The sequence below is a fragment of the Pelodiscus sinensis genome, chromosome 17, assembly GCF_052426305.1.
Source record: "Pelodiscus sinensis isolate ZL-2025 chromosome 17, ASM5242630v1, whole genome shotgun sequence".
In the NCBI taxonomy this organism is placed as follows: domain Eukaryota; kingdom Metazoa; phylum Chordata; order Testudines; family Trionychidae; genus Pelodiscus; species Pelodiscus sinensis.
In genome coordinates, this window is record NC_143068.1 from 29,373,967 (window position 1) to 29,396,653 (window position 22,687).

At 48.5% G+C, this 22,687-nt stretch overlaps 1 protein-coding gene across 10 annotated transcripts in view; it reads left to right on the plus strand.

Annotated features, from left to right (window-relative positions):
* The window catches only part of LOC102449711 (DEP domain-containing mTOR-interacting protein-like), a 61,526-nt gene that overhangs the window by 32,065 nt on the left and 6,774 nt on the right, over window positions 1–22,687 (plus strand). For all 10 annotated transcript variants that reach the window (XM_006132496.5, XM_014578264.4, XM_075901053.2 and 7 more), the window contains 4 exons: window positions 10,449–10,572; window positions 16,357–16,535; window positions 18,207–18,392; window positions 21,844–21,984. In XM_006132496.5, the coding sequence (XP_006132558.3) occupies window positions 10,449–10,572; window positions 16,357–16,535; window positions 18,207–18,392; window positions 21,844–21,984 (630 nt within the window). The remainder of the gene's footprint in view (window positions 1–10,448; window positions 10,573–16,356; window positions 16,536–18,206; window positions 18,393–21,843; window positions 21,985–22,687) is intronic.

Here is a 22,687-nt window from a genome sequence, read left to right on the forward strand (position 1 = left end):
ACCTCCCGTGGTTTGGCAAATTATCTGGTTCAGCACCAGTCAGGTCCCAAAGATACCGGACTAGAGAGGTTCACCCTGAAGTGCAGCTTGCATGCCAACAAATGAGGGGATGGATTGCACCCTCAGCAAGTTTGCAGATGACACTAAGCTAGGGGGAGAGGTAGATACGCTGGAGGGCAGGGATAGGGTCCAGAGTGACGTGGACAGATTAGAGGATTGGGCCAAATGAAATCTGATGAGGTTCAACAAGGACAAATGTAGAGTCCTGCACTTGGGACGGAAGAATCCCAAGCATTGTTACAGGCTGGGGATTGATTGGCTAAGTAGCAGTTCAGCAGAAATGGACCTGGGGGTTTCAGTGGATGAGAAGCTGGATATGAGTCAACAGTGTGCCATTGTAGCCAAGAAGGCTAATGGCATATTAGGTTGCATTAGGAGGAGCATTGCCAGCAGATCCAGAGATGTCATTATTCCCCTTTATTCGGCTCTAGTGAGGCCACATTTGGAATATTGTGTCCAGTTCTGGGCCCCTCACTGTAGAAAGGATGTGGATGCATTGGAGAGGGTCCAGCAGAAGGTGACCAAAATGATCAGGGGGCTGGAGCACATGACCCAAGAGGAGAGGTTGAGGGATTTGGGGTTGTTTAATCTGCAGAAGAGAAGAGTGAGGGGGGATTTGATAGCAGCCTTCAACTTCCTCAAGGGAGGTTCCAAAGGGGATGGAGAGAGGCTGTTCGCAGTAGTGACAGATGGCAGAACAAGGAGCAATGGTCTCAAGTTGCGGTGTGAGAGGTCCAGGTTGGATATTAGGAAAATCTATTTCACTCGGAGAGTGGTGAAGCACTGGAATGGATTCCCTAGGGAGGTGGTGGAATCTCCATCCTTAGAGGTGTTTAAGTCTCGGCTTGACAAAGCCCTGGCTGGGTTGATTTACTTGGGACTGGTCCTGCCTTGGGCAGGGGGCTGGACTTGATGACCTCCTGAGGTGAATTCCAGCTCTAGGATTCCATGAAATGCTACAAGGCAGTGGGATCGTGGCAAACCAAGAGCCGAAGCAAACATGCAGGAAAGTCTCCCTTGGAAATGAAAAACACACAGTGCCCTTTTCAAAGCCCTTCCTTGGACCCAACTCAAAGTAAAGACTCACTTGGCACTCAGCTCCAAAGAGGTCCTGACCAATGGCTCCTAATAGCCTGGCTCTTTTTAATTTGCAACAGCTCTACTTCATTTTTATACAAACATTATGCTGGGTCATGTTGTTAGATACTTGGGAAAGGTATGACCCAGAGAACTGAGTACTGGAGCAAGAGGAATTCCTGAGGTTTAATTCTGGCTCTTAAAGAATAGTGACTCCCTTTATGCCTTCCTTGGTTAAAATTTTGCCTCCAGATCTCCCTTTGAAAAATAGGCATGATAATATTTTAATTCTTGGGGGCAGGAGTTAGAATTAAGGCCCTAGTTGCAGAGGTGTAAAGTGCTTGCAGGGCTGGTATCTAATTTCTTGGGGTCCAGTTCTGGACATTACAGAATCTTTTTTGTATATGGGCTCCTTCGGCGTGATCGCTGGCATCAGCTGTGTTTAAATGTGGGTGTTGCTATCTAGATGACAGCACAGTTAACCTGGTTGGGGCAAACAGTTTTATTTCCTTTTTGAGGGAACTGGGCTGTCCCTGCCATGCTATATTCTCGTTTTCAGAGGGTTCTTAGACAAGTCCTTGTCTCGTTGGTGAAGGGAATGGGTCTAGAACTCTTGCATCCGCCAGTAGGTTGGAACTGTGATGAAACCAGCTAGCTTTTATGCAATGCTTTACAGCGGTCAGTCCTGACATATTTTACAAGGGAGGACAGGACCACACTTCATTTTACCAATGGGGAAACTGAAGCATGAGATTCTCCCCCCCCTCCCCAAGGTCATTTAAAGTCAGAGTTGTGAATAAAGCTTGAGTCCCAGACTAGCACCCTGGTCACCCAGCGGCACTGCTTTGTATTTTGCAGCTGGTGTGCGACAGTTTGTTGCTTGTGTTGACTGAGGTGCAGAAGAAAGATTCATTCAGAGTGAAGCTCAACCCTGTGTAGAGGGTCAGTAGGAGGCAGGTGCACTTCTTCAGACCTGTCTGAGGGCTTATGGTCAGACTTGCATGGTGCCTAAGCAGGCCCTGGGGATGGATTTTGCCCTTGGGGTGTGTGTGTTTGAGCAAGAAGGATATATGCGGGTGCTTGCTGGCAGTGCAAAGAGTGTTTAACTTTCTCTTTACTAGAGATGAGCCTGGGCCAAAATCCCACATCAGCCCACCTACTTGCATGAAACTTGCAGAAGCAAAAGCGACAGCACCCCTGTGCTCTGTTGTGGGGTTACCTGCTAGCCCTGCCCCCCACCACATCCTGCCAGGGCTAAATGAAACTGCCACCTCTATTTAAACTAGAGAAGAGAGTGCTACCAGTTTGGTTTGTGAGGGAAGGATGGGGGGTGGGAAGGTGGGCAAGTCAGCTGATTTTTACTTTTAAGCTGCAAATAAAAGCGAGCTTGCTCTCTACCCCCCTGGCACAACAAAAGGCTAGAAGGGCCCAGTAAGTCATTTTGCATAAGACAGAATTTCCCCCGCTGATTGGTGCATCAAGCCCAATAAGGGAGCGCTGAACCGCAGCACGTCATGACAGATAGAATCCAAGGATGGAGAATTTCCCACGTCCCTTGGTCCCAAAGCCACGCCCTAGTTAGATGCATCATTGGAACTGGGTGTGGGACAGACATCCACAGTTTGCTGATATTTGCTGTATTTTTTTATAATGAACCAAACCAAAATCTCATACTTGAATCAGACTGAGGATTTGGGGCATCTGAGGTCCTCATGCTTGACATTAGAACTCTCTTTACATATCTCCGAGGGGTCATCATGTTAGTCTGTAACTTTAAAAACAATGAGTCACACCGTGGCGCCTTAGAGACTCATCAAAATGTATAGAATCATAAGCTTTGAGGGGTAAAACCCGCTTCCTTGGATGAATTGGAGTGGAAATAACTGAAACCAAGAGATATATAGAACAGCAGAAATACCTGCCAATTGTAGGACCTGTCTTTGTTCAAGCTGGGAACTGGAATTCATCTACAGATTTGACACCATTACCTTGGGCTAGAACAAAGACATTAAGGGGCTGGTGCGTTACAAAGCCAATTTCTCCTGCTTTTAACATCTGCATTTCCACATCAAAAGCTATGTACGGGGACACATCCAGCCCACTTAATTAGCCTCATTAACAGGGGTCCCTCAATTGACAGGTACTTTTGCTGCTGTTCTATTTATCTCTTGGTTTCTGGTATTTCCACTCCAATTCATCATTACATAGTGTAAGTCTCTATGCACGTATATAATTAGTAGTCTTCTCTCTTGAACAGCACACGGAATTTAGTTTTGCTGCCAGATCCCTTGCCTTCATTGAAGTCTCTCTGCATTGTGTGATGTTAACAGCTGTCCTTGGTGTCCGATGCTTGGACTCAAGCCATGTCACCATAGGGCCACTTGAAGGAATGGAATCTGCCTCTGTGATTGACCATCTGAGTGAACCTGGGGAGTGATGCCCATGCTCTGTGATACGTATAACAAAGATGAATCTGCAACTCAGAGCAAACGGCCAGGGGAGGAGCAAGGGCAACGTGTGCTGAATGAGCCTGAATGTTCAGTGGTTAGCCAGCTGTTTGGCAGAACACACTTCAGGCCTGTTTTCCCCTGCAGGAGCTACACAAGGCTGGCTTGTGTCGGTCACACCGAGCCTGACGCTGGCTGAAACCAGAATAAACACAGGCTCCTAGGGTGCCTTCTTCCTGCCGTCTGGGACAGGGTGGGGAGTGTACAAGCACAGCCTTGGGCTGTGGTGAGGGGAGTGCCAGGGGTTAGCAGGGATCCCGCTGTGGGGCAGAGAGGACTTGAGGCAACGGATTGCCTGATTCTTTCTCCGAGCACTTCGGGGCACCAGATGCCCCCAAATTTCATGGTGCCCTGTGTGGCTCCAAGCTCCATCTCCCAGCCTCCTGCCCACATGCTGCTCCTCCGGCCAGTGCCTCCCTCCTGGCCCTGCTCCAGGTTGCCAACCTGCCTGGACTGGACATCACTAGAGGCAGGAGCGGCTCGAGGAGAGCTGCCGGCAACTGACGCCCTAGGAGGATTGTGCGATTGGCGCCCCTGCCTCCATAGCCCTCAATGGCATGACATCATCATTGGGCGCCGCATTAAACGCGGCACCCTAGGCAACTGCTGAGGTTGCCTACATCCACAGGCTGCCCCGACTACAGGAAGCGGTGCCCAGTTCAGGAGAGCTGGCAACCCCTTTCCTCCCATAGCTTCAGCCCTCCCCCCCCTCCTTGGGGAATGTACCAGTTCTGGGCTCGTAGAGCTCCAGACCTGGGATTATTTTTAAGAGTTTTGTCCCGTGTCCTCCAAAGAATTCAGTGTGTTCTCATTTTGCTGGGGAGGTGACAGCTAGTTGGGCCCAAACACACTTCCAACCCCTCTTCCTCAAGTCTCCCCTTTGCACTCAGCCTTGTCTGAGAAGTTGTGGTGATTCTCTCTAGTTTCAGTGTGCTCATCTTTCTTGGTTCTTCTCGGAAGCAGAAGGCCCCAAATTTCTCTCTCTGCGTATGAGGCTGCTTGCGGCATATTTCTGGGCTATCGACAGGAAGTGCTAAGAGTTTATTCATAGGACGCTATTTTGTTTGTTCCGGATACCCCTTTCAGTTCCGGATACTCTCTAGACAAGGGACGCTACTCTCTCTTGCGGACCTACAGAATTAAGATTTCTAGGTTTAGGGAGAGGATTGTAAAATGACCACACAGATTTCCTCTTGGCTGAAAAATTACAAATATGTCTGTAAGTTGAGGATTAGTCTGAAACTCCCCCCCCCCCCCCCCGAAAGTTTTAGATGAAATGCCAACAAAACCCCAAAATGTGCCCCATTTGTTTTCATCAACATTTTGTTTCCAGCTAAAATCTTTCAGTCAAAAACTTAAATCTTACGTGGAAAGCAAGTTTTTATGGAAAAACTTGTCAAAAAAACAATTTTCCCTCCAAATGTGTCCCCAGAGATGAGAGATCCTGGTGCCCCCTGGAGGTGGAACATGTTTGATGTGATCGGGGATGTAGTATATTATGCGTACGCACAGGGAGAGTGGGTGTAGCTAATGGCGGTGGGAAAATGTACCAGTCCTGTGTACTTCTCAAGCTCATTCTGTTAGTGATGATGTGACCAGAAGGCCATTGGGATCCATCAGGATGGAAGACCCTATGGAAATGTAAGATTATTTACACAAACGGCACTCAAAGGTGAATTTAAATAGCTGTTGCATATAACACCCAGGCACTTAGTGCAAAGGGGAAACCCACTGTGCTAGATCCATGGTTTTCAAACTAGGGGTTGCGACCCGGGACTGGGTTGTGGAATGTCGGGCGCTGGGTCTCGTAGCTGCAGGGGGATCAGGTGACCAGTGACTCCCTGCCTGTCCTGGAGCCGCAGACTGTGCTGTGCCCTAGAAGCGGCCGGCAACAGGCCCGGCTCCTAGGTGGGAGGGAGGAGAGCACAGGGCTCCATGCACTGCTGCTGCCCTGAATACTAGCTCTGCACTCCCATTGGCTGGGAACCTGCTGCTGGCTGCATCTGGGGAGCAGCATGGTCTGTGGTGCCAGGAGAGGCAGGAAGCTGCCTTAGTGCCCCTGCTGCACCGCTGACTGGGAGTCACCCAAGGTAAGCCCCTTCTGCCCCAGCCCTGACCCTCCCAAAGCCAGAGCCCCCTCCTGCACCCCAAAGCTCTCCTCCTTAGCCCCACCCCGGAGGCCACACTCCAGTCAAATTATGTTGGGTCAGAGCATCAACCATTTTCTTCAACGGGGTCATGAGAAAAAAGTTTGAAAACGATTGTGCTAGATCGGGGTGAGCAAAAGGGCTTTCGTGGGCTGGATCTGGCCTGCCAAGTGGATTGATCCAGCTTGCAGAGGTCCTACCACTCCCCTACCCCCAGGCCAATCAGGGCCCAGGGACTGGGGAGCGCACCGTGCTGAGTCAACCCTGGCAGTTGACTGCGGTGCTTAGAAGCACCGTGTGCTCCTTGCAGGATGTGGGCAGGGTAGGAGGAGACATTGCATGCTCCCCTCCCCCCCAAGCCCTGATTGGCCTGAGATGGGGGAAGTGTGCAAAGTCTCTTCCTGCCCCGCAAAGGGTCTGCACTTACTCGACCGCACAGTCTAAGCACAGCACTCCCTTGTAGGGCGAGGGCAGATTTGAGTGCTCCCCCAGGCCCTGACTGACCTGAGCAAGGGAGAGTGTGGGCACCTAAAGGGAACTGCCAGCTGTTCAGAACAGGGGTTTTCTCAGGGGAGTTGGGAGCAAAGACTTCATGCGCTCCCCCACCCACAGGGTCTGTGGGCAGGCAAGCATGGAAGTGTCCTGCCCCCACCCCTTCTATCTGAGGCCCCGCCCCTTCTGGGGTGCCCCAGGGCCACTTCACAAATTTTTGCCCATCCCTATGCTAGCTGCTGGACAGAACAATAACAAGAGCAGGCCCCCATATAAACTTAGACTGTTAGACTTTTTAAGAAGAGTTTGTCACATTATGACATTTGGGGTGATTGGGGAGATCCCAGTGGGGAGAGAGTACAAAAATTGCTCGGACTATTACAGGGGAAGGGAGATGGGGCAAAGTCATTGTTCTCAGTGTGCGCTAGTGCGCTCTGATAAAGAATCTGTCCACTTCATTGACGTGCCTAAACAGGAACTGGAATTTCGTAATCTTGCCCCTAAATCCTTAACCACGTGAGATGTGGTAACACTAGAGTTGGCATTTATGCTCTCCTTATCTGTGTGGAGGAGGTAGAAGGCAGGTGCACCTTTCACTGACTTTAAAAGAGGGGTTGTAGTGGAGTTTAGAAATAGCCCCTCTGACCACTGCAATGCAAACAATCTATCTGTTGTCATCTGCTACCTGGGACAAAATTAATGCCTTGTACATTAAGCAGCCATGAATAAAATACCTGCGCTTTATCACAGCAGCATTAAGTAGCAGCAATTAGTTCAGGGTTAACCATTAACATGAACATCTGATTATTTTCCATCCGGCCTTTTTTTTTTTATTTCCACAGCCAGATTGATAGTTTCAAAGAACTATATTATTTGATTAAAGCCTTTGGAACGCTGGGCAGGAGTGAGGCTTTTGGTCTTCAAAGACGTCCTCCCACGTTTCTGTTAATCACCTGTTTAAGGCGTGAGGCTGACTTTTTTTTTTTTAATTTCCTGGTTTGTGATTTCTTTTTTCTTAGTCCTCTAGTAAGAACACTCTCTGCTCACCACGGTGTGGAGAGAATGGCCAAGAATTGGGCCAGATAAATTCTATTTCTCCTTGCCTCTCAATCCCAACACCATTAAAAGGGGTAAGAAATTCTGTGAAATTCCTTGCCTAGGCTATTGCTTAGTTGAGAGATATGATCTAACCAGGTAGTATTGCATACACTAGACACAATATTGGAAACTGGGCATTATCCACCAGGCCTTCAAGCTGCAAAACTCTCTCTTCTTTCCATGGCCTCAACTCTGTAAGTTGTTGCATATCAACTTCCATTAAACCTTCTTTTTCCCATGAAACTGATCAGCATGAGAATCATGAACACTGATAGTCAAAAATGGGCCAAAAATCCTTGATTTCTAAAAAAAAAAAAAGCAGTGTGCTTGGACAGACTTCCTCCTGCCTGACACATCTCGTGTGCGTGGCATTGCAATTTGTCGCCATGCAGCCAATTCAGAGAGCATATTTCTTAAGTCGAGTCCTAGCATGATATTTAGCACTAGAGCCAGTGAGCCAAAGGCAGGCATAGGTTTGCAAAACATGCCTGAATAAATGAATGCTCTGCTTTTTTACTCCTGTCTTTCTGGGAAATATTTTGTATGAAGATTTGAAAGGCAACTTTTTTGAATCTCTGAGTAATTCTTCTTTCCCTGTCCTCTCCCATCCAAAATTCAATAGGGGGGAAAATCAAAGAATCCTAGGGCTGGAAGAGACCTCAGGAGATCATCAAGTCCAGTGCCTGGCCCAAAGCAGGACCAACAACAACAAAATCATCCCAGCCCGGACTTAAAAACCTCTAGGGATGGAGATTCTGCCATCTCCTTAGGTGACCCATTCCAGTGCTTCACCATCCTCCCAGTGAAATAGTTTTTCCTAATATCCAATCTAGACCTCCCCCCCTGCAACTTGAGACCATTGCTCCTCATTCAGCCATCCCTCACTACTGAGAACAGCCTCTCTCCATCCTCTTTGGAACCCCTTGTCAGGTTGTTGAAGGTATTTATCAAATCCCCCCTCTTCTTTAGACTAAACAAACCCAAATCCCTCAGCCTCTCCTCATAGGTCATGTGCTCCAGCCCCATAACCATTTTTTATGCCCTCTGCTGGACCCTCTCCAATGATCCACATCCTTTCTGTAATGGGGGCGAGGGGTCCAGAACTGGATGCTATACTCCAGGTGTGGCCTCACCAGTGCCGAATAAAGGGGAATAATCACTTCCCCAGATGTGCTGGAAATGCTCCTCCTAATGTAAATTAATGTGCCATTAACCTTCTTGGCTACACTGTTGACTCATATCCAGCTTCTCATCCACTGTAATCCCCAGGTCCTTTTCTGTTGAACTACTGCTTAGCCAGTCAGTCCCCAGCCTGTAGCAGTGCTTGGGATTCTTCCATCCCAAGTGCAGGACTTTTCACTTGTCCTTGTTGAGATTTCTTTTGGCCCAATCCTCCAATTTGTCTAGGTCACTCTGGACCCTATCCCTACTCTCCAACATATCTACCTCTCCCCCTAGCTTAGTGTCATCTGCAAACTTGCTGAGGGTTCAATCCATCCCCTCATCCAGGTCACTAATACAGCTGTTGAACAAAACCAGCCCTCGAACTGATCCTTGGGGCACACCACTTGAAAGCAACCGCCAACCTGACATCGAGCTGTTGAGCCCAACGGTCTAGCCAGCTTTCTATCCACCTTACAGTCCATTTATCCAGTTCATACTTCCTTAACTTTCTGACAAGAATTATGTGGGAGACCCTTTCAAAAGCTTTGCTAAAGTCAAGGTCTATTACATCCACTGACTTCCCCATGTCCACAGAGCCAGCTACCTCATGATAGAAGGCAATCAGGTTGGTCAAGCATGACTTGCCCATGGTGAATCCATGTTGACTATTCCTGATCACTTTCCTCTCTTCCAAGTGCTTCAAAATGGATTCCTTGAGCCCTCCATGATTTTTCCTCCTCTGTGGATTGGGGATGTGAATTGTGTGTGTTTCTTGGGGTTTTTTTTATTAGTAGCTTGTTTCTTCCCATTGAAACCATTTTTTTACTACGTGAAAAACATTTTTTGACACACACAGGCCCTCCAAACAACTAAAAAAAACCCTACCCCAAACTTTTGACCTGCTTTACCTGCCACCTAGTGTAAGCTCTCCATGGATCTCAAAGCACATTCTGTAAATGGGTATTATCCCTATTTTACAGGTAGGAGAAACTGAGGAAGAGCGGCCTTATGACTTATTCAAGTTCAAACAGTAAGTCACAGGAAGAGCTGAAGTCAGTTCTCCTGTGTCCTAGAACAGTGGTCTGTCTGTGATCATACCGTCTCTCAATGGTATCTCACATATGTGCACATTACCATCTGTACACACATACCTGCCAGGCATGTACAAATGGGGAATGCATGAATACCCAAGGTATGCATGCAAATGAGGTGTGCTCCCTTCAATTAGGTAGCTATAGTAGTTGCATGCACCTGACTTTAAAGATCTGATGTCAAACCTGATGGATTGCCATAATGAATCGGGAAGAGTGGCTGCAGACTGTGTGGAAAGTTCTCTTATAGTTGCATTTAGAGATCTAAGCATTTGCAATACGGGAAGAGGAGTGCAAATATTTGGAGGCAAGGGAACAGGTTTCTGACTGCTACATCTCACCCCACTCTACCCAAGCTTGCCTAAATGTGGCAGTGGCTTTTTAACCTTCCTGACTGTGGGGGGGGGGGGGGTTGCATGTCTTTTGTTAAGCTGATAGGTGAATTGAAATGTTTAGACTTAAAAAAATAAAATCCTTCCTGTTCCATTTGCTCATCGAATGAGAGATCTAAATATAGCTATTAAGGATCAAAACAGACTCCAGTTCCTTCAAGCAAAGTTCTGTCCATGTAATTAACTGATACAAGCATAGGTGTGCACGGGACCGCTTTGGTGTTTGAGAGCTCACTTGCCCTAGTGCATGCAGGAATGGTTTCTGTAGGAATCATAAAATAGGAGGTCTGGAAACTGCCTACAATGCACTCTCTGTACCTCTTAAACAACTGAAAACAGTTTTTGAGCTCTGCTCCAGAGTATGCATTGTGGGATATTGCATTAAGCCTGCAGTCCTGATGTTCTCTGCTTGATTTACAGTTTGTGATGAACACTTGGACTACAAGGATGCCAAGTTGCTGTACCGCTTCCGCAAGGACGATGGGACCTTCCCTCTCAACAAAGATGTAAAGGTGTTCATGAGGGGGCAGAGCCTTTATGAGATGTACGTGAGTCCTCCTCTGCACGGTCTAGTGTGACTCCATGCAGTCTGCTGGCTGTCTTCACAGCTGCAGCTCCAGAAACTTTTCTGGATCTGGCAGGGATCCGAACTGTGGCCAGTGATTCTCTCCCACCTGCTCTGACTCTTTACGGCCTTTCTCACTGCAGCAAAGCAGCAGAATAATCAGGCGTTCAGAAATGATGTGAACCGGGATGCAGGATTGGAACCCGTTGCCACTTCGGAGGAAGTTTACGCTCCGATCTGGTTCTCCACTTCTTGAGTTGGACTCATTGCTAGTGAATATGGGATTTTAGTCTATGATAAAGTGCTATCCTAGGATTTTGAGAGGTTTGGGTTGAAGGCCGTGCTTTGCCACAGACTTCCTGTATGTCCTTGGGCAAATCACTTAGAAACTCTGTGGACCATTTCCGTGCATGTACGAGTGGATAACAGCATTGTCCTGCCTCGCAGGGGTATTGTGAAGAAAAAAATGAGTTAAAGATTATAAGTTGCTAAGATACTGTGTTAGTAAGTGGTCCAGATATGTGCCTTAGATTCCATGGAAGGCTTCCTTTCATGGTGGCAGGATGGGGGCAGGCAGGCACACAGAGAGACAGGCATAGAATCTCTCTGCGTGGAGATCTCGCCAATTATTCCTTCCACGTCAAAAAACAGCTGCTGCTTTGGGGCTGGCTGGAGAATTGGGCGGGAGAATCTGGATCTCTCCATTCCAGGAAGCCTCTTAACAGGACAGGAAAGCAGAACAGAAGTAGCAGATCAGTGTTGCTGTGCTCTTTTGTGGGTGTGAGAAAGCAGAGACATGGTACAGTGGGAACAATTCAAAGGCAATGGGTGTTTTGGGGCTGTTAGATGGAAGCGGGCCAGCCAATCATGCAACAGGGGACCACACAGGGTATCTGTGGCAAAGCTGGGAACTGACTGCAAATCTCTTGAATCCGCATCATCCATTTTAACCACAGCCCTCCCACTTTTCTGAATTATCTGGTATGTTCCAATGGTTCCCAGTTCTGTGCTTGGGCCAAGCATTCAAGAAACATGGAGCCTACTGTTTATTCACCCTGAGGTTCAACAAATCCCTTAATGTCTGTAGGGTTTTTTAATTTATTTTTTGTCACCTTTTAAATGGGAATGGAAAATGCCCACCTTGCAGGGGCTATTGTATATGATCAATGCTTTTACAGTGCCTCAGAAAGTATAAAAAATGTATATACAGGCTACCTACTCTGCCTGCAACGAAACCCTGCACAGACTTGGGTTTGGAACTGAGGAGTTAAATTCCAGAAGTTCCAGGCAATCTCCCAACGCTAGTTATTCACTTCTGAGTGAAACACCAGCAGGAATTCCCTCCATCATTCCTACACTGGACTTAAAGACTGTTGCTGGCATATCCTGTCCTGTGATACTTCCCTTGGATGATTGATAGTGCCAGCTCGGGGGAAAAAAGTCAGTCATGGAAATCTTTCAGACATTTGTAACTTTTTTTCCAAATTTCCCATGATTCTTTTTTGTTTTTGCATTTTGCAAAACAGCCATCATGTGTGTGGATTTTGAAAAACTAGGTTCCACTGCCCCAACCTTTCGTTCATTTATTTCTCCTCCACTTTTTCTAGTGGCAAAATGTGGAGGTAGGGGAGAGGGGAGAAGAAAATCAAATTTTATTTTTGTTTTAAAAAAAAAGTAGCAATACAATCACAGCTGACACCAATTCTCATTTAGGGAGGGAAGCTATTTTCTACCTCAATACCTGGCTTGGCGCTCCCCCCCCCAAATCCCTTCTATTTCTAAATCTCAAACGGTCTCTTCTTACAACCAGATTCAGTGCTGAAGTGAGTATCTCAGTGCTGAAGTGACACAGGGTGGCGCTGGAACTGTGCTGCTGTCGCACCGTCCTGTAAATGCTTCCTATGTTGTTGGAGGCAGTTTTTCCATAGATGCGGGGAATCCATCTCTCTGAGAGGCTGTAGCGAAGTTCATGGAAGAATTCACCTATCAAACTCGCCACGTTTAGATCAGGGATTTGGTGGCCCTAACTCCGGTGCTCAGGGCAATGAGTTAAGTGGTGAGACTGGTCTAATTTTTAAGTGTAGGCCAGGCCCAGGAGAGAGCACCCAGGCCCGGGTGGAAGCACCCTAAAAGCATCTGGGGGACCCCACAGGTGTCTGATCTGTGGTCCCACCTCCTGAAAGCCCACCTTCACACTGTCTTCTTACAAGGCCCCACCCCCTCTCGATTCTCTCTACCCTCCCCCCCCGCCCTTTGCTCATCTGTCAGGGATGGTGTAGACGGAGCTTGGTCCTGCCTTGAGGGTGGGGGGGCTGGACTCGATGACCTCTCGAGGTCCCTTCCAGTCCTATGATTCTATGATAATTCGGGCCACTAAGAAGTGGTAGGGGCATGGTTCCCCCTCCCTCAGTTTCTGCACCCTTATCCTGGCCTAAATTGCTGCCATACCTGGCTGTTTCAAGCACTTGTTCATCGTGATGCCCTGCTGGCTGCTAAGCATCCAACAATCAGAATCTCAGACTGCAGCTACAGTGAGAACCCACCATTGGGCAAACTTGTGCAGAACTCAGCAAGGGCTGGCTGTCCTCTGATGTTACTCTGTCTGAAATTAGCAGATTGAGGCAATCTTTTTATTGCTGGGCTTTTTACTAAATAGCACAAGGCCTGGTCTACGCTAGAAAACCAAGTGGAAAAATCCACACCCCTGAGTAGACAGCTCGTGGTGAATGGAGGATTCTTCCATCAGCCTACTGACCACCTCCCAGGAAGGTGGTTTGCCTGTGCGGATGGGACAGCCCCTCCTGCCAGTGTTGGTAGTGTTTACCTTGGAGCGGCACAGCTGTCCTGCTGTAGTATTTCAAGTGTAGACAAGTTCTAAGCGGCGCGTTCTGAAAGGAGCTAGCTGTTTGCATATATGGGGTTAGTGCACCCTCTTGTGGACACACCCTTTTCAAAGTTCTGTAATCCAGGAAGATGCGGGTTTAACTGCATCTAGATTGTGGGTTGTCTAGCAGCTTAGATTTTCAGGAAGTTTGCTGCTTTTTGGCTCATGTGCTCAGTCTTGCTTTGAGTTGGCCTTGAACTGGCGAAGCTGAAACCGCCCTCTTTTGCCTGGCTTTGGTTCAAATCCACGTGAAAGGAGCATGTTTGCATGGAGTCACCTGAAACAAGCAAAACGTGCACGCTGCCTTTCTAACATGCCTTTGGGTTCTGTGACAATTACTTGCACAGTCCTTTATAGTGAATCTTTCCAGAACTAGCTGCTCTTTTCCATTGTGCACTAAACTACCAAGTGACTCATCTGTCTCCTCAGGCGTGTTTTGAATGAGACCTAGAATGTAAGTTCTGTTCATATGAGTTAAACATCTCGCTTTAAACATCCATTTTCTCACAATACTTGTCTTAATCATAGAATCATAGAACCATAGAGCTGGAAGAGACCTCAGGAGGTCACCAAGTCCATCCCCCTGCTCTAGGCAGGACCAATCCCAACTAAATCAACCCGGCCAGGGCTTTGTCAAGCCGAGACTTAAACACCTCTAGGGACGGAGACTCCACTACCTCCCTAGGTAACCCATTTAAGACTTTAGTCTTAAAGTCATGGGCCTTTCGCCATTTCTCTAGGGAGCCTGATGGCTGCATGTATGAGAATGTTATAATAATTTTAAACAGAAAGGAGCTGTTTTAAACCAATGTAGTTAAACCACCACAATAGGCTGTGTGGATATGTCTTTTACCTTCAGTTAAACTGATCCTTGGAGTGTCTGCATAAGGGTTTGCATTGGCTTAATTCAGTTTACAATTGCCCCTTTAATTAAACCAATAAAAAGTACACTCCTAAGTTGCTTACCCTCGTGTTCATCCTACAATGTTCCTTTTCTTAATTTTGTCCATTTACATTTAGCCAGACCATCCTAAGCAGTTCTCCTCTCCTGGTGTTCATGCCTTCAAAATCTTTAGACCGTTATTACCCCACCATCACAGTGTAGCCAAGCTATGCTTTGTTCTTTGGCCCTTCCTTATGTGGCAGCCCGTCTAGCCTTACAAACCACGTCTCAGTGAGGCGTGAGCATTTCTGTATGCTGGAGTTGTAAGTAGAATCCCAGCAGAAATAAACACTGTATGTTGGAGTTCTACGTGCAGGTTGTGAGAGGTGTTTCCCTCTCAGGTCTCCATGCTGGGCGAGTGTTTTCCTCATTGTGAGGACTTCTCTTTTCCTCACCCCTTCCGCATACCTGCCTGCTTTAAAGCCTAATCCAATCCACAAAACATCCTGGACAGTTTTCATGGTTCTTATTGGCTTTGAGGTTTTGAGGTTATCAGGGCTGTCCTGAGGGTGGTCTGGGGAGAGGGGCACCCCCCTCTCACTGCATGCCCTGCCCCCACCTCTTCCCCCAGCCCCGGCTCTGCTCCACCCCCGCCCTGCCCCTTGCATCCTCCCCTGAACAATGCAGCCCAGGGAGATTATAGGGCTGGCAGGGCAGCAGCAGGGGGTTGCTAGCTCCCCCCTCCCCGCCACCATGTAGGCTGTGGGAACTGGAGCAATTCAACAGCCCCGCTCCACTACACCACCTGCTGCACCTCACATCTCTGTGGCGATGGGAAATGGAGCACCCTGGGGCTGGGCGCTCTGCTTCCTGCCACTGTAAAGAAGCCAAAGGCAGCGTGTTAGGTGGGCGGAGCGAAGCGCATCAGGCTGCTGGACCCCTCTGGCTCCTGCTGCCCACCTGGTGAGTGCAGGGGGACAACACCTGCTGTTGCCCCACACCAGGCCCCTGTTCTTTCCCTGTGTCTCGCCCGTCTAATAGACAGTTGGGGCAGTCAATGCAGGGCCCCCCAAAAATGCATGTCCTGGGGCGGCCCGCTGCAAACCGTCCGGTTACCATAAGACTGGTCTTCTGGTTCCTCCTCATACAGCTTTCTGACAGGGACAACGCCACTCCAAAAAGTGCCCTGGGTCATGGAGAGGGGGAACATCTTGATGCTTGGAGCATATTGTGGTGTAGCCATGTGTGTTGGGTCCCCTTGCTGTTTGCTTTCTTTCTGCTCCTGACGGGCGGGACCATGAACGCTCCAGTTGGCGTTAGCGCCTGCCAAGTTGCTTGTGTAAGGCTAAATAAAAGATCCCTTTTCTCAGCCTACCCTGCTTTTCACCCCCTGGCCTCCTTACCGTCTGTCTCTTTCTCTTTCTCTTCACGCATCTGACGAAGTGAATTGTGACCCACGAAAGCTTTTCAGTTTAGAAAAGAGGAGACTGAGGGGGGATATGATCATGAGTGGTGTGGAGAGGGCCGATAAAGAAAAGTTATTTATTAGTTCCCTAAATAGAAGAACTAGAGGACACCAAATGAAATTAATGGGGAGCAGGTTTAAAACTAATAAAAGAAAGTTCTTCTTCACACAGTGTGTAGTCAACCTGTGGAACTCCTTGCCAGAGGAGGCTGTGAAGGCTAGGACTATAATAGAGTTTAAAGAGAAGCTAGATAATTTCATGGAGGTTAGGTCCATAAAAGGCTATTAGCCAGGGGATAAAATGGTGTCCCTGGCCTCTGTCTGTCAGAGGCTGGAGAGGGATGGCAGGAGACAAATCGCTTGATTGTTGTCTTCGGTCCACCCTCTCTGGGGCACCTGGTGCTGGCCACTGTCAGCAGACAGGATACTGGGCTAGATGGACCTTTGGTCTGACCCAGTACGGCCGTTCTTATGCCTTAATATGGCCGTTAGTCTTTAAGGTGTCACCTGACTCCTTGTGGTTTGTGCCAGGTTGATCAGTGTCGAAGACTCCATACTGAAGGCGCGGGAAGAGAATGCCATGAAATACCAGAGGACCTTCCTAGGCTGTGAAATGGTTGACTGGCTCATCCAGGAGGGGGAGACAGCAAACAGACAGGAAGCCGTGGAGCTGGGCCGAGCGCTGCTGGAACATGGGATCATCCAGCATGGTAAGACGAAATTCTTGGGGACGGGGATGGATGCTGGAGGATGGGACTAGAGGTCATTGCTGTACTCGGAACAAACCCCCCTTTATACCAGTAACAAATGCTGGTCGTGTGCCCAACCGCTAGTTTTTACTCCGAGGTAGCAATGGGTCCGTTCAGTTTTATTTTTGGAAAAGGGTGACAGCAGGCTGCCCAGAGCTCCCCCCCCCCACCCTGAATGTTTGAGGAGGCATCTGAGTCACTTTTTGGCACCCCCTCAAAGTGCCATTTCCAAGGCATAGAGCTGGGATGTCACATCTGGGTTTTGGGACACTTGAAGCCTTCCCGTGCACATGCTCTGTGGCCATGTCTCTCTCTCACGCCCAGAGGTCACAGCGCAGATTCCTCGCCAGCATTATCAATGAGGAAACAAGGCAGTTGCAGCTCAGGGGCCGGTTTAGTTTCTGGTCCATTTTTCTGGCCATATGTTTTGGAGGGTTCATCTACATGTAAGGGGACTGTTAGCCCCTTACTGAAACTCTGTGAGAGTTTTTGGTTTGCCAGCCTCACAGAGTTTCAGTAAGGGGCTAACAGTCCCCTTACATGTAGATGAACCCTCCAAAACATATGGCCAGAAAAATGGGCCAGAAACTAAACTGGCCCCTGAGCTGCAGCACGGCAGCCATGTACATTTAAATGAAGCCGCGATTATTTACAAATTATTTATATTACAAATATACATGGCTCCGTCGATGAAGCCATGTAGTTTAGACGTACCCTGAGATATTCATGGGAATGCTTTTTAATTCACATTCTCAGCATTACTTTGCTATGCTTCTGCAACGTATGGCATTGTGGGAGATGTAGTCCTGCACTCTGCCATGCCTGACTGTTTGAGGACGAGAGAGGATGAGGCTATATCCCAGGGCTGGGTCGGTAACAAAATAGCCCTCTTCCCCTCCACCACCAGACTGTTGTGGTATTGAAAAGGGGAAGAAGAGCGCACACTGTCTTGAAAATCCCAAGCATTAAAAAAAAAATCCTGGCTCCAGCTCCCCAAAAGCCCAGGGCCTTAAAATAATGATCGTTGAGCTCCTTCTAGGTGGCTTCTGGTTTCTGAGCTTTAGGTTTGATTGTAGACTTTATGGCAGAGGTAGGGAACCTTGTTTTGGTCAGGGGCTGCTAACCCACAGAAAAATCAGTCGGGCTACGAGAAGCAAAAAAAAAAAAAGGAGACTGAGGAGGAGAAAGTCATTCCCCTCGCGCACCAGAACCTAGGGGGGATACAGGCTAGTAGATTTTGTGTGCTCCAGCCCTGCGGGAGCTGGAGCACAAGCGCAGGCTCCCCAGTGATGTGGGTGCTCTGGACCTCGGAGACCAGATCCAGGTAAACTAAGGGCCACATCCAGCCCCTGGGCCTTAGGCTCCCCACCCCTGCTTCACAGGGTCATGTTTTCAAGCTTTTCTCTGCAACTATGAGGGTTAGGAACACTTTTTTTTTCAATGAAAGCCAAGGTTTCCCTCATCACATGACCCCAGGAGCTGGAGCTTTTCAAAGAGAAAAATGTCAAACGTTGAGAAACTGACTAGTACCAGTAGCACTGCAACAGGTGCTGAATGGCGAAGGTGTAGCTCTCCTTTGCTCTAAGATACCCCCCCCCCCAGCTGCTCTACCCCTTCTTCTTCTCTTCCTAGTCTCCAGCAAGCACCACTTTGTCGACAGCAACCTGCTCTACCAGTTCTGGATCAACTTCCGCCGGAGGCGGCGGCTCACAGAGCTGCTCAACGAGAACTCGCCCCGGGCTTTGTCCGAGAGTCCCGACAGCCCCTTCTGCCTCCGCAAGCTCAACCCAGAGCAGGGCAACTCCAGCTTCCTGTCGGGTAAGCAGGGAGGTGGGTGGGAGGTGCTACTTCGACTTCCTTGTGCTGAGACTGTGCAAAGGGCGGGGAGCTTTGTTGCTGGGTGGGAATGCCCCTCCAAAGGAACTGGTGTCAGGCTAGCTCCTGGGAGTGACTCCGCTGTTAGCTCCTTGCTCTGCTCCCCACATTCGCCTGTCATACCCCCAGGAAAACAGATCAAGTCTGCCCCCTTGGCTTCCTCCCTCCCAATGGAACAGAGAAGGGCCCTTCTGTGAGGCCTCTGCAACCACTTGTTCATCTGTCCGCCCTCCTGAGCAGGGCAAGCCCCTGATCGCTGCCTATGAAAGCATTTCTGATCCATCAGTCCCCTGTGTACGTCCCTTTATTTTACGGGCCCCGACAGGGTCTCCTGTCCGTACCAAAGGTGAATCTGCTGCTTCCAGTTCAGCCTTTGGAAGCAAAATAGAATTCCAGGCTGCTAGGTGGACGTTAGCTGTGCTGAGAGCAGCAGCTGCGTGAGAAGCAGCAAAATGGATCCAAGTCCTGGAGCTCAGACCTGGTTGAGATGCAAGCTCCTGCTGCCACCTCTGCCAGCATCCTGCAGGGATTTGTTCTGGGCCTTATGCGAATTCATATTTTTAACCAGTGACCTAAAAGGAGACACAGAATCATCACTGATAAAGTTTGCAGATGGTCCACAAAAGAGGGGAAGTTCTGAATTATGGAGAGGACAGGTGACGGATTGAGAGCGATTTGGATCGCTAGGTAAACTGGGTACCAGCAGGCGATATGCCCTTTAATATAGCAAAAAGGGTATATCTAGGACCAAAGAATGCAGGCCGGACTTACAGGGTCGGGGACTATACCCTGGGAAGCAGAGTGGAGTTTTGAGGTTCATGGTGGTGCGTAATCAACTGAACTGGAGCTCCCAGTGTGACTAGGGCCAAAACAGCTAATGCGGCCCTGGGGTATATAAACAGGAAAATCTAAAGTAAGAGCAGAGATACTAAGAACATAAGAACGGCCTTACTGGGTCAGACCAAAGGTCCATCTAGCCCAGTATCCTGTCTGCTGACAGTGGCCAGCACCAGGTGCCCCAGAGGGGGTGGACCGAAGACAATGATCAAGCGATTTGTCTACTGCCATCTCTCTCCAGCCTCTGACAAACAGAGGCCAAGGACACCATTTTATCCCCTGGCTAATAGCCTTTTATGGACCTAACCTCCATGAAATTATCTAGCTTCTCTTTAAACTCTATTATAGTCCTAGCCTTTACAGCCTCCTCTGGCAAAGGAGTTCCACAGGTTGACTACACACTGTGTGAAGAAGAACTTTCTTTTATTAGTTTTAAACCTGCTCCCCATTAATCTCATTTGGTGTCCTCTAGTTCTTCTATTTAGGGAACTAATAAATAACTTTTCTTTATCGGCCCTCTCTACACCACTCATGATTTTATATACCTCTATCATATCCCCCCCTCATATACTCTTGCTCTTTACCTCAGACTGGCACTGGTGTATCCATGCTGGAAAACTGTGGTCCATTCTGGTGCTCACAGCTCAGGCCTTGTCTACATTGGCACGTTTTGTCACCAAAAACTGCCTTTTGGAGACAAATCGGAGCATTTACACTACAATGTGACTTTTGTCAGGAAAAACACCCAGTTTTTGGCAACCAAAAACTTCCAGCCCTGCAAAAAACTTTTGTCTTTCCCCTCCCTTTATTGTCGACAGAGTCAGTGTGGATTCTGCTGTTTGTTTTGTCGAGACAATTGGCATCCACCAGTATCGCATAACGCCCGCCCTGATGACTGTGCTCAGTGTTTTGTGATCTCTGCTGTCCTGCAAGCATGCTGTTCCCCCCCACCCCGAAAGCTCTGAGAACTATTTGACAGCTGAGGGAGCTGCTTCATTTGTGAAACAAACAAAGAACAAATCGTTGGAATGCTCCTGTTCTGCCCTGCTAGGAATATGGCGGCAGGCAGACTGCTGTTGCAGGGGGAGGGCTAGAGACTCTGCTGTGCTGCTTTGACATTCCTCAGCACAGAGAACTCCCAGAGCTAGGAAGGCATCCCAAGAAGTGAAGGGATCTCACAACACTGCACTGTGGGATGCTTACCCACATTGCTTTGCTCTCTGTTGATAGCGTGCTGACAATGTGGCCATAAAATGTCAATAATGGAAGGCAAGAAAACCAGTCTGATCGGTTTTCACTTTTGGCTAGTTTTGCATGTCGACAGCACTTTCACTGCCAAAGCTTTCTAATGTTGATATAGCCTCAAGAATGGTGCTGATAAATTGTAGAGTGCTGGGAAGTGAGCCACAAGAATGATTAAAGGACGAGAAAGCAGGCTCATAGTGATAGACTCAAAGAGGTCAACCTATTTAGCTTAAAGGGAAGGCTAAGGTGTAATGATCCCTGTCCATAAGTGGCAATGTGGGGAACAAATACAGTAGATTTCTGATAATCCGGCACCTTTGGGACCTAGGTGGTGCCAGATTATCGGATATGCCGGAGTAGCGGGAGGTACGATAAGAGGGCATACTCCCAACCCAATCCCGCTCCCCTTTCCTGACCTCCCCTTCTCCGGAGCCAAACACCTCCCATCCCTGCTGTAACCCAGTCTGCCTTCTCCCCCAACCTTATGTCCGGGTCCCAAGGCAGCTGCCTGTGCTCAGCGGCCCACTGCTAGCAAGTGCAGGCTGGGCACTGAGTACACTGGGGACCATGAGCGGAACGGTGCGGGGCTGCGAACATGCATGTGTCTCACAGTGGTCCGGCCGTGAGAGCGGCTGATTGGAGCACTTTCGGGTTCCAGTTTATGCCAGACTATTGGGAGTGCTGGACACTTGGATCCCGGACAACTGGAGTTTTCCTGTATTTAACAAGGGTCTCTCCAATCTAGCAGAGAAAGGACTTACACGATCCAATGGCTGGAAGTTGTATCTAGACAAATTCAGACTGGAAATCAGACAGATGTGTAATGGTGAGAGTAATTAATCCCTGGAACAAATGACCAAGGGTCATGGTGAATTTTCCTTCACTTACCATTTTTTAAACGGAGATTGGATGTTTTTCTGAAATATTTGCTGTAGGGAGTATCTTGGAGACGTTCTCTAGCCTGTGTTATCCAGGAGGTCAGTCTAGTTGATCAAGGGAGTCCTATCTGGCCTTGGGATCTGACCCCTCACACCCACAGCTGTTGCTGAGTAAAGACCAGTGAAGGGAGACCATCTGAAGGTTTCATGTTTCCTAAATCATTCGGACCTCCTGAGTCTGCAAATTGGGCCGGATATTTAGTGAGGACCGATTTCCGTGGCTGAGGGCATGTAAAAGTGCATGCATTGAGGATGAGCAGATCCATTTATGTGACTGCAAAGCCTGGGTTGAAAAAGCAGGCCAAACTCCAGCCAAACCGGTCTGTTTGCCCCAGCAAAGATCATGGGAGGAGTTGCATGTGTGTGTCTTTCAGTCCAGCCCAACAAGGAGATCAGACTAGTCTCAGCTGTTCGGAGGAGCAGCGTCACCTCTCTTGCCGGAAGTGCCAACTCCTATTTCACTGCTCCACCCAGCCTGGGATTTCTGCCGGCAGCTGAATGCAACCCCAAATCAGGTGAGTGCTCACATTTCAGGGCCACGTGTCTAACACGGAGGAAGGCTGAAGAGATTTTATTGGATTTGAGACTGGTGATAAGAAGGCTAATTGCAACAGGCCTAAAAGAAAAGAGTGGGATGGCAAGAACAACGTGAGGGGGAGTTCAGCTAGATCACTCAATTCCTGGTTTGGTGCAAGTCTTGGTAAATGGATTGGCCCCAGAAAAAGCCTCCACTTTGCCACTCCATCACTAAGTTTGAAATTGCTTCTTTTTTATACATCACCTTTCATAGCAATGAAGCCGTTTTCCCTGAAATGTTGTATGCTTCCTCTGCTCTCCGGGCAGATCGTTTCTGATTTAAAAACAAACCCCGTTCTGTCAGAGAGGCTTTCGATCTGGGATCGCGAGCATTTTTAACTGTGGAGGAAAGTTTCCTGAGGTAGGGTGTCTTTTTGAAAGGCTTCATTCTCTCACCGAAACAGCACACTTCAAACCCGCAGATTCGTGGTGGTGTTTTGGTCTGTCTTAGGAGAAGGACCTTTTAATGATGGACTCTCTCTCTCTTTCTGTGTGTGTGTGTGTGGAGTCCAGCATTAAAGGCCCTCCTGTGTGTGTGTGTGTGTGTGTGTGTGTGTGTGTGTGTGTGTGTGTGTGTGTGTGTGTGTGTGTGTGTGTGTGTGTGTGTATTAGGCTATGTCTAGACTGCAAGCCTCTTTCAAA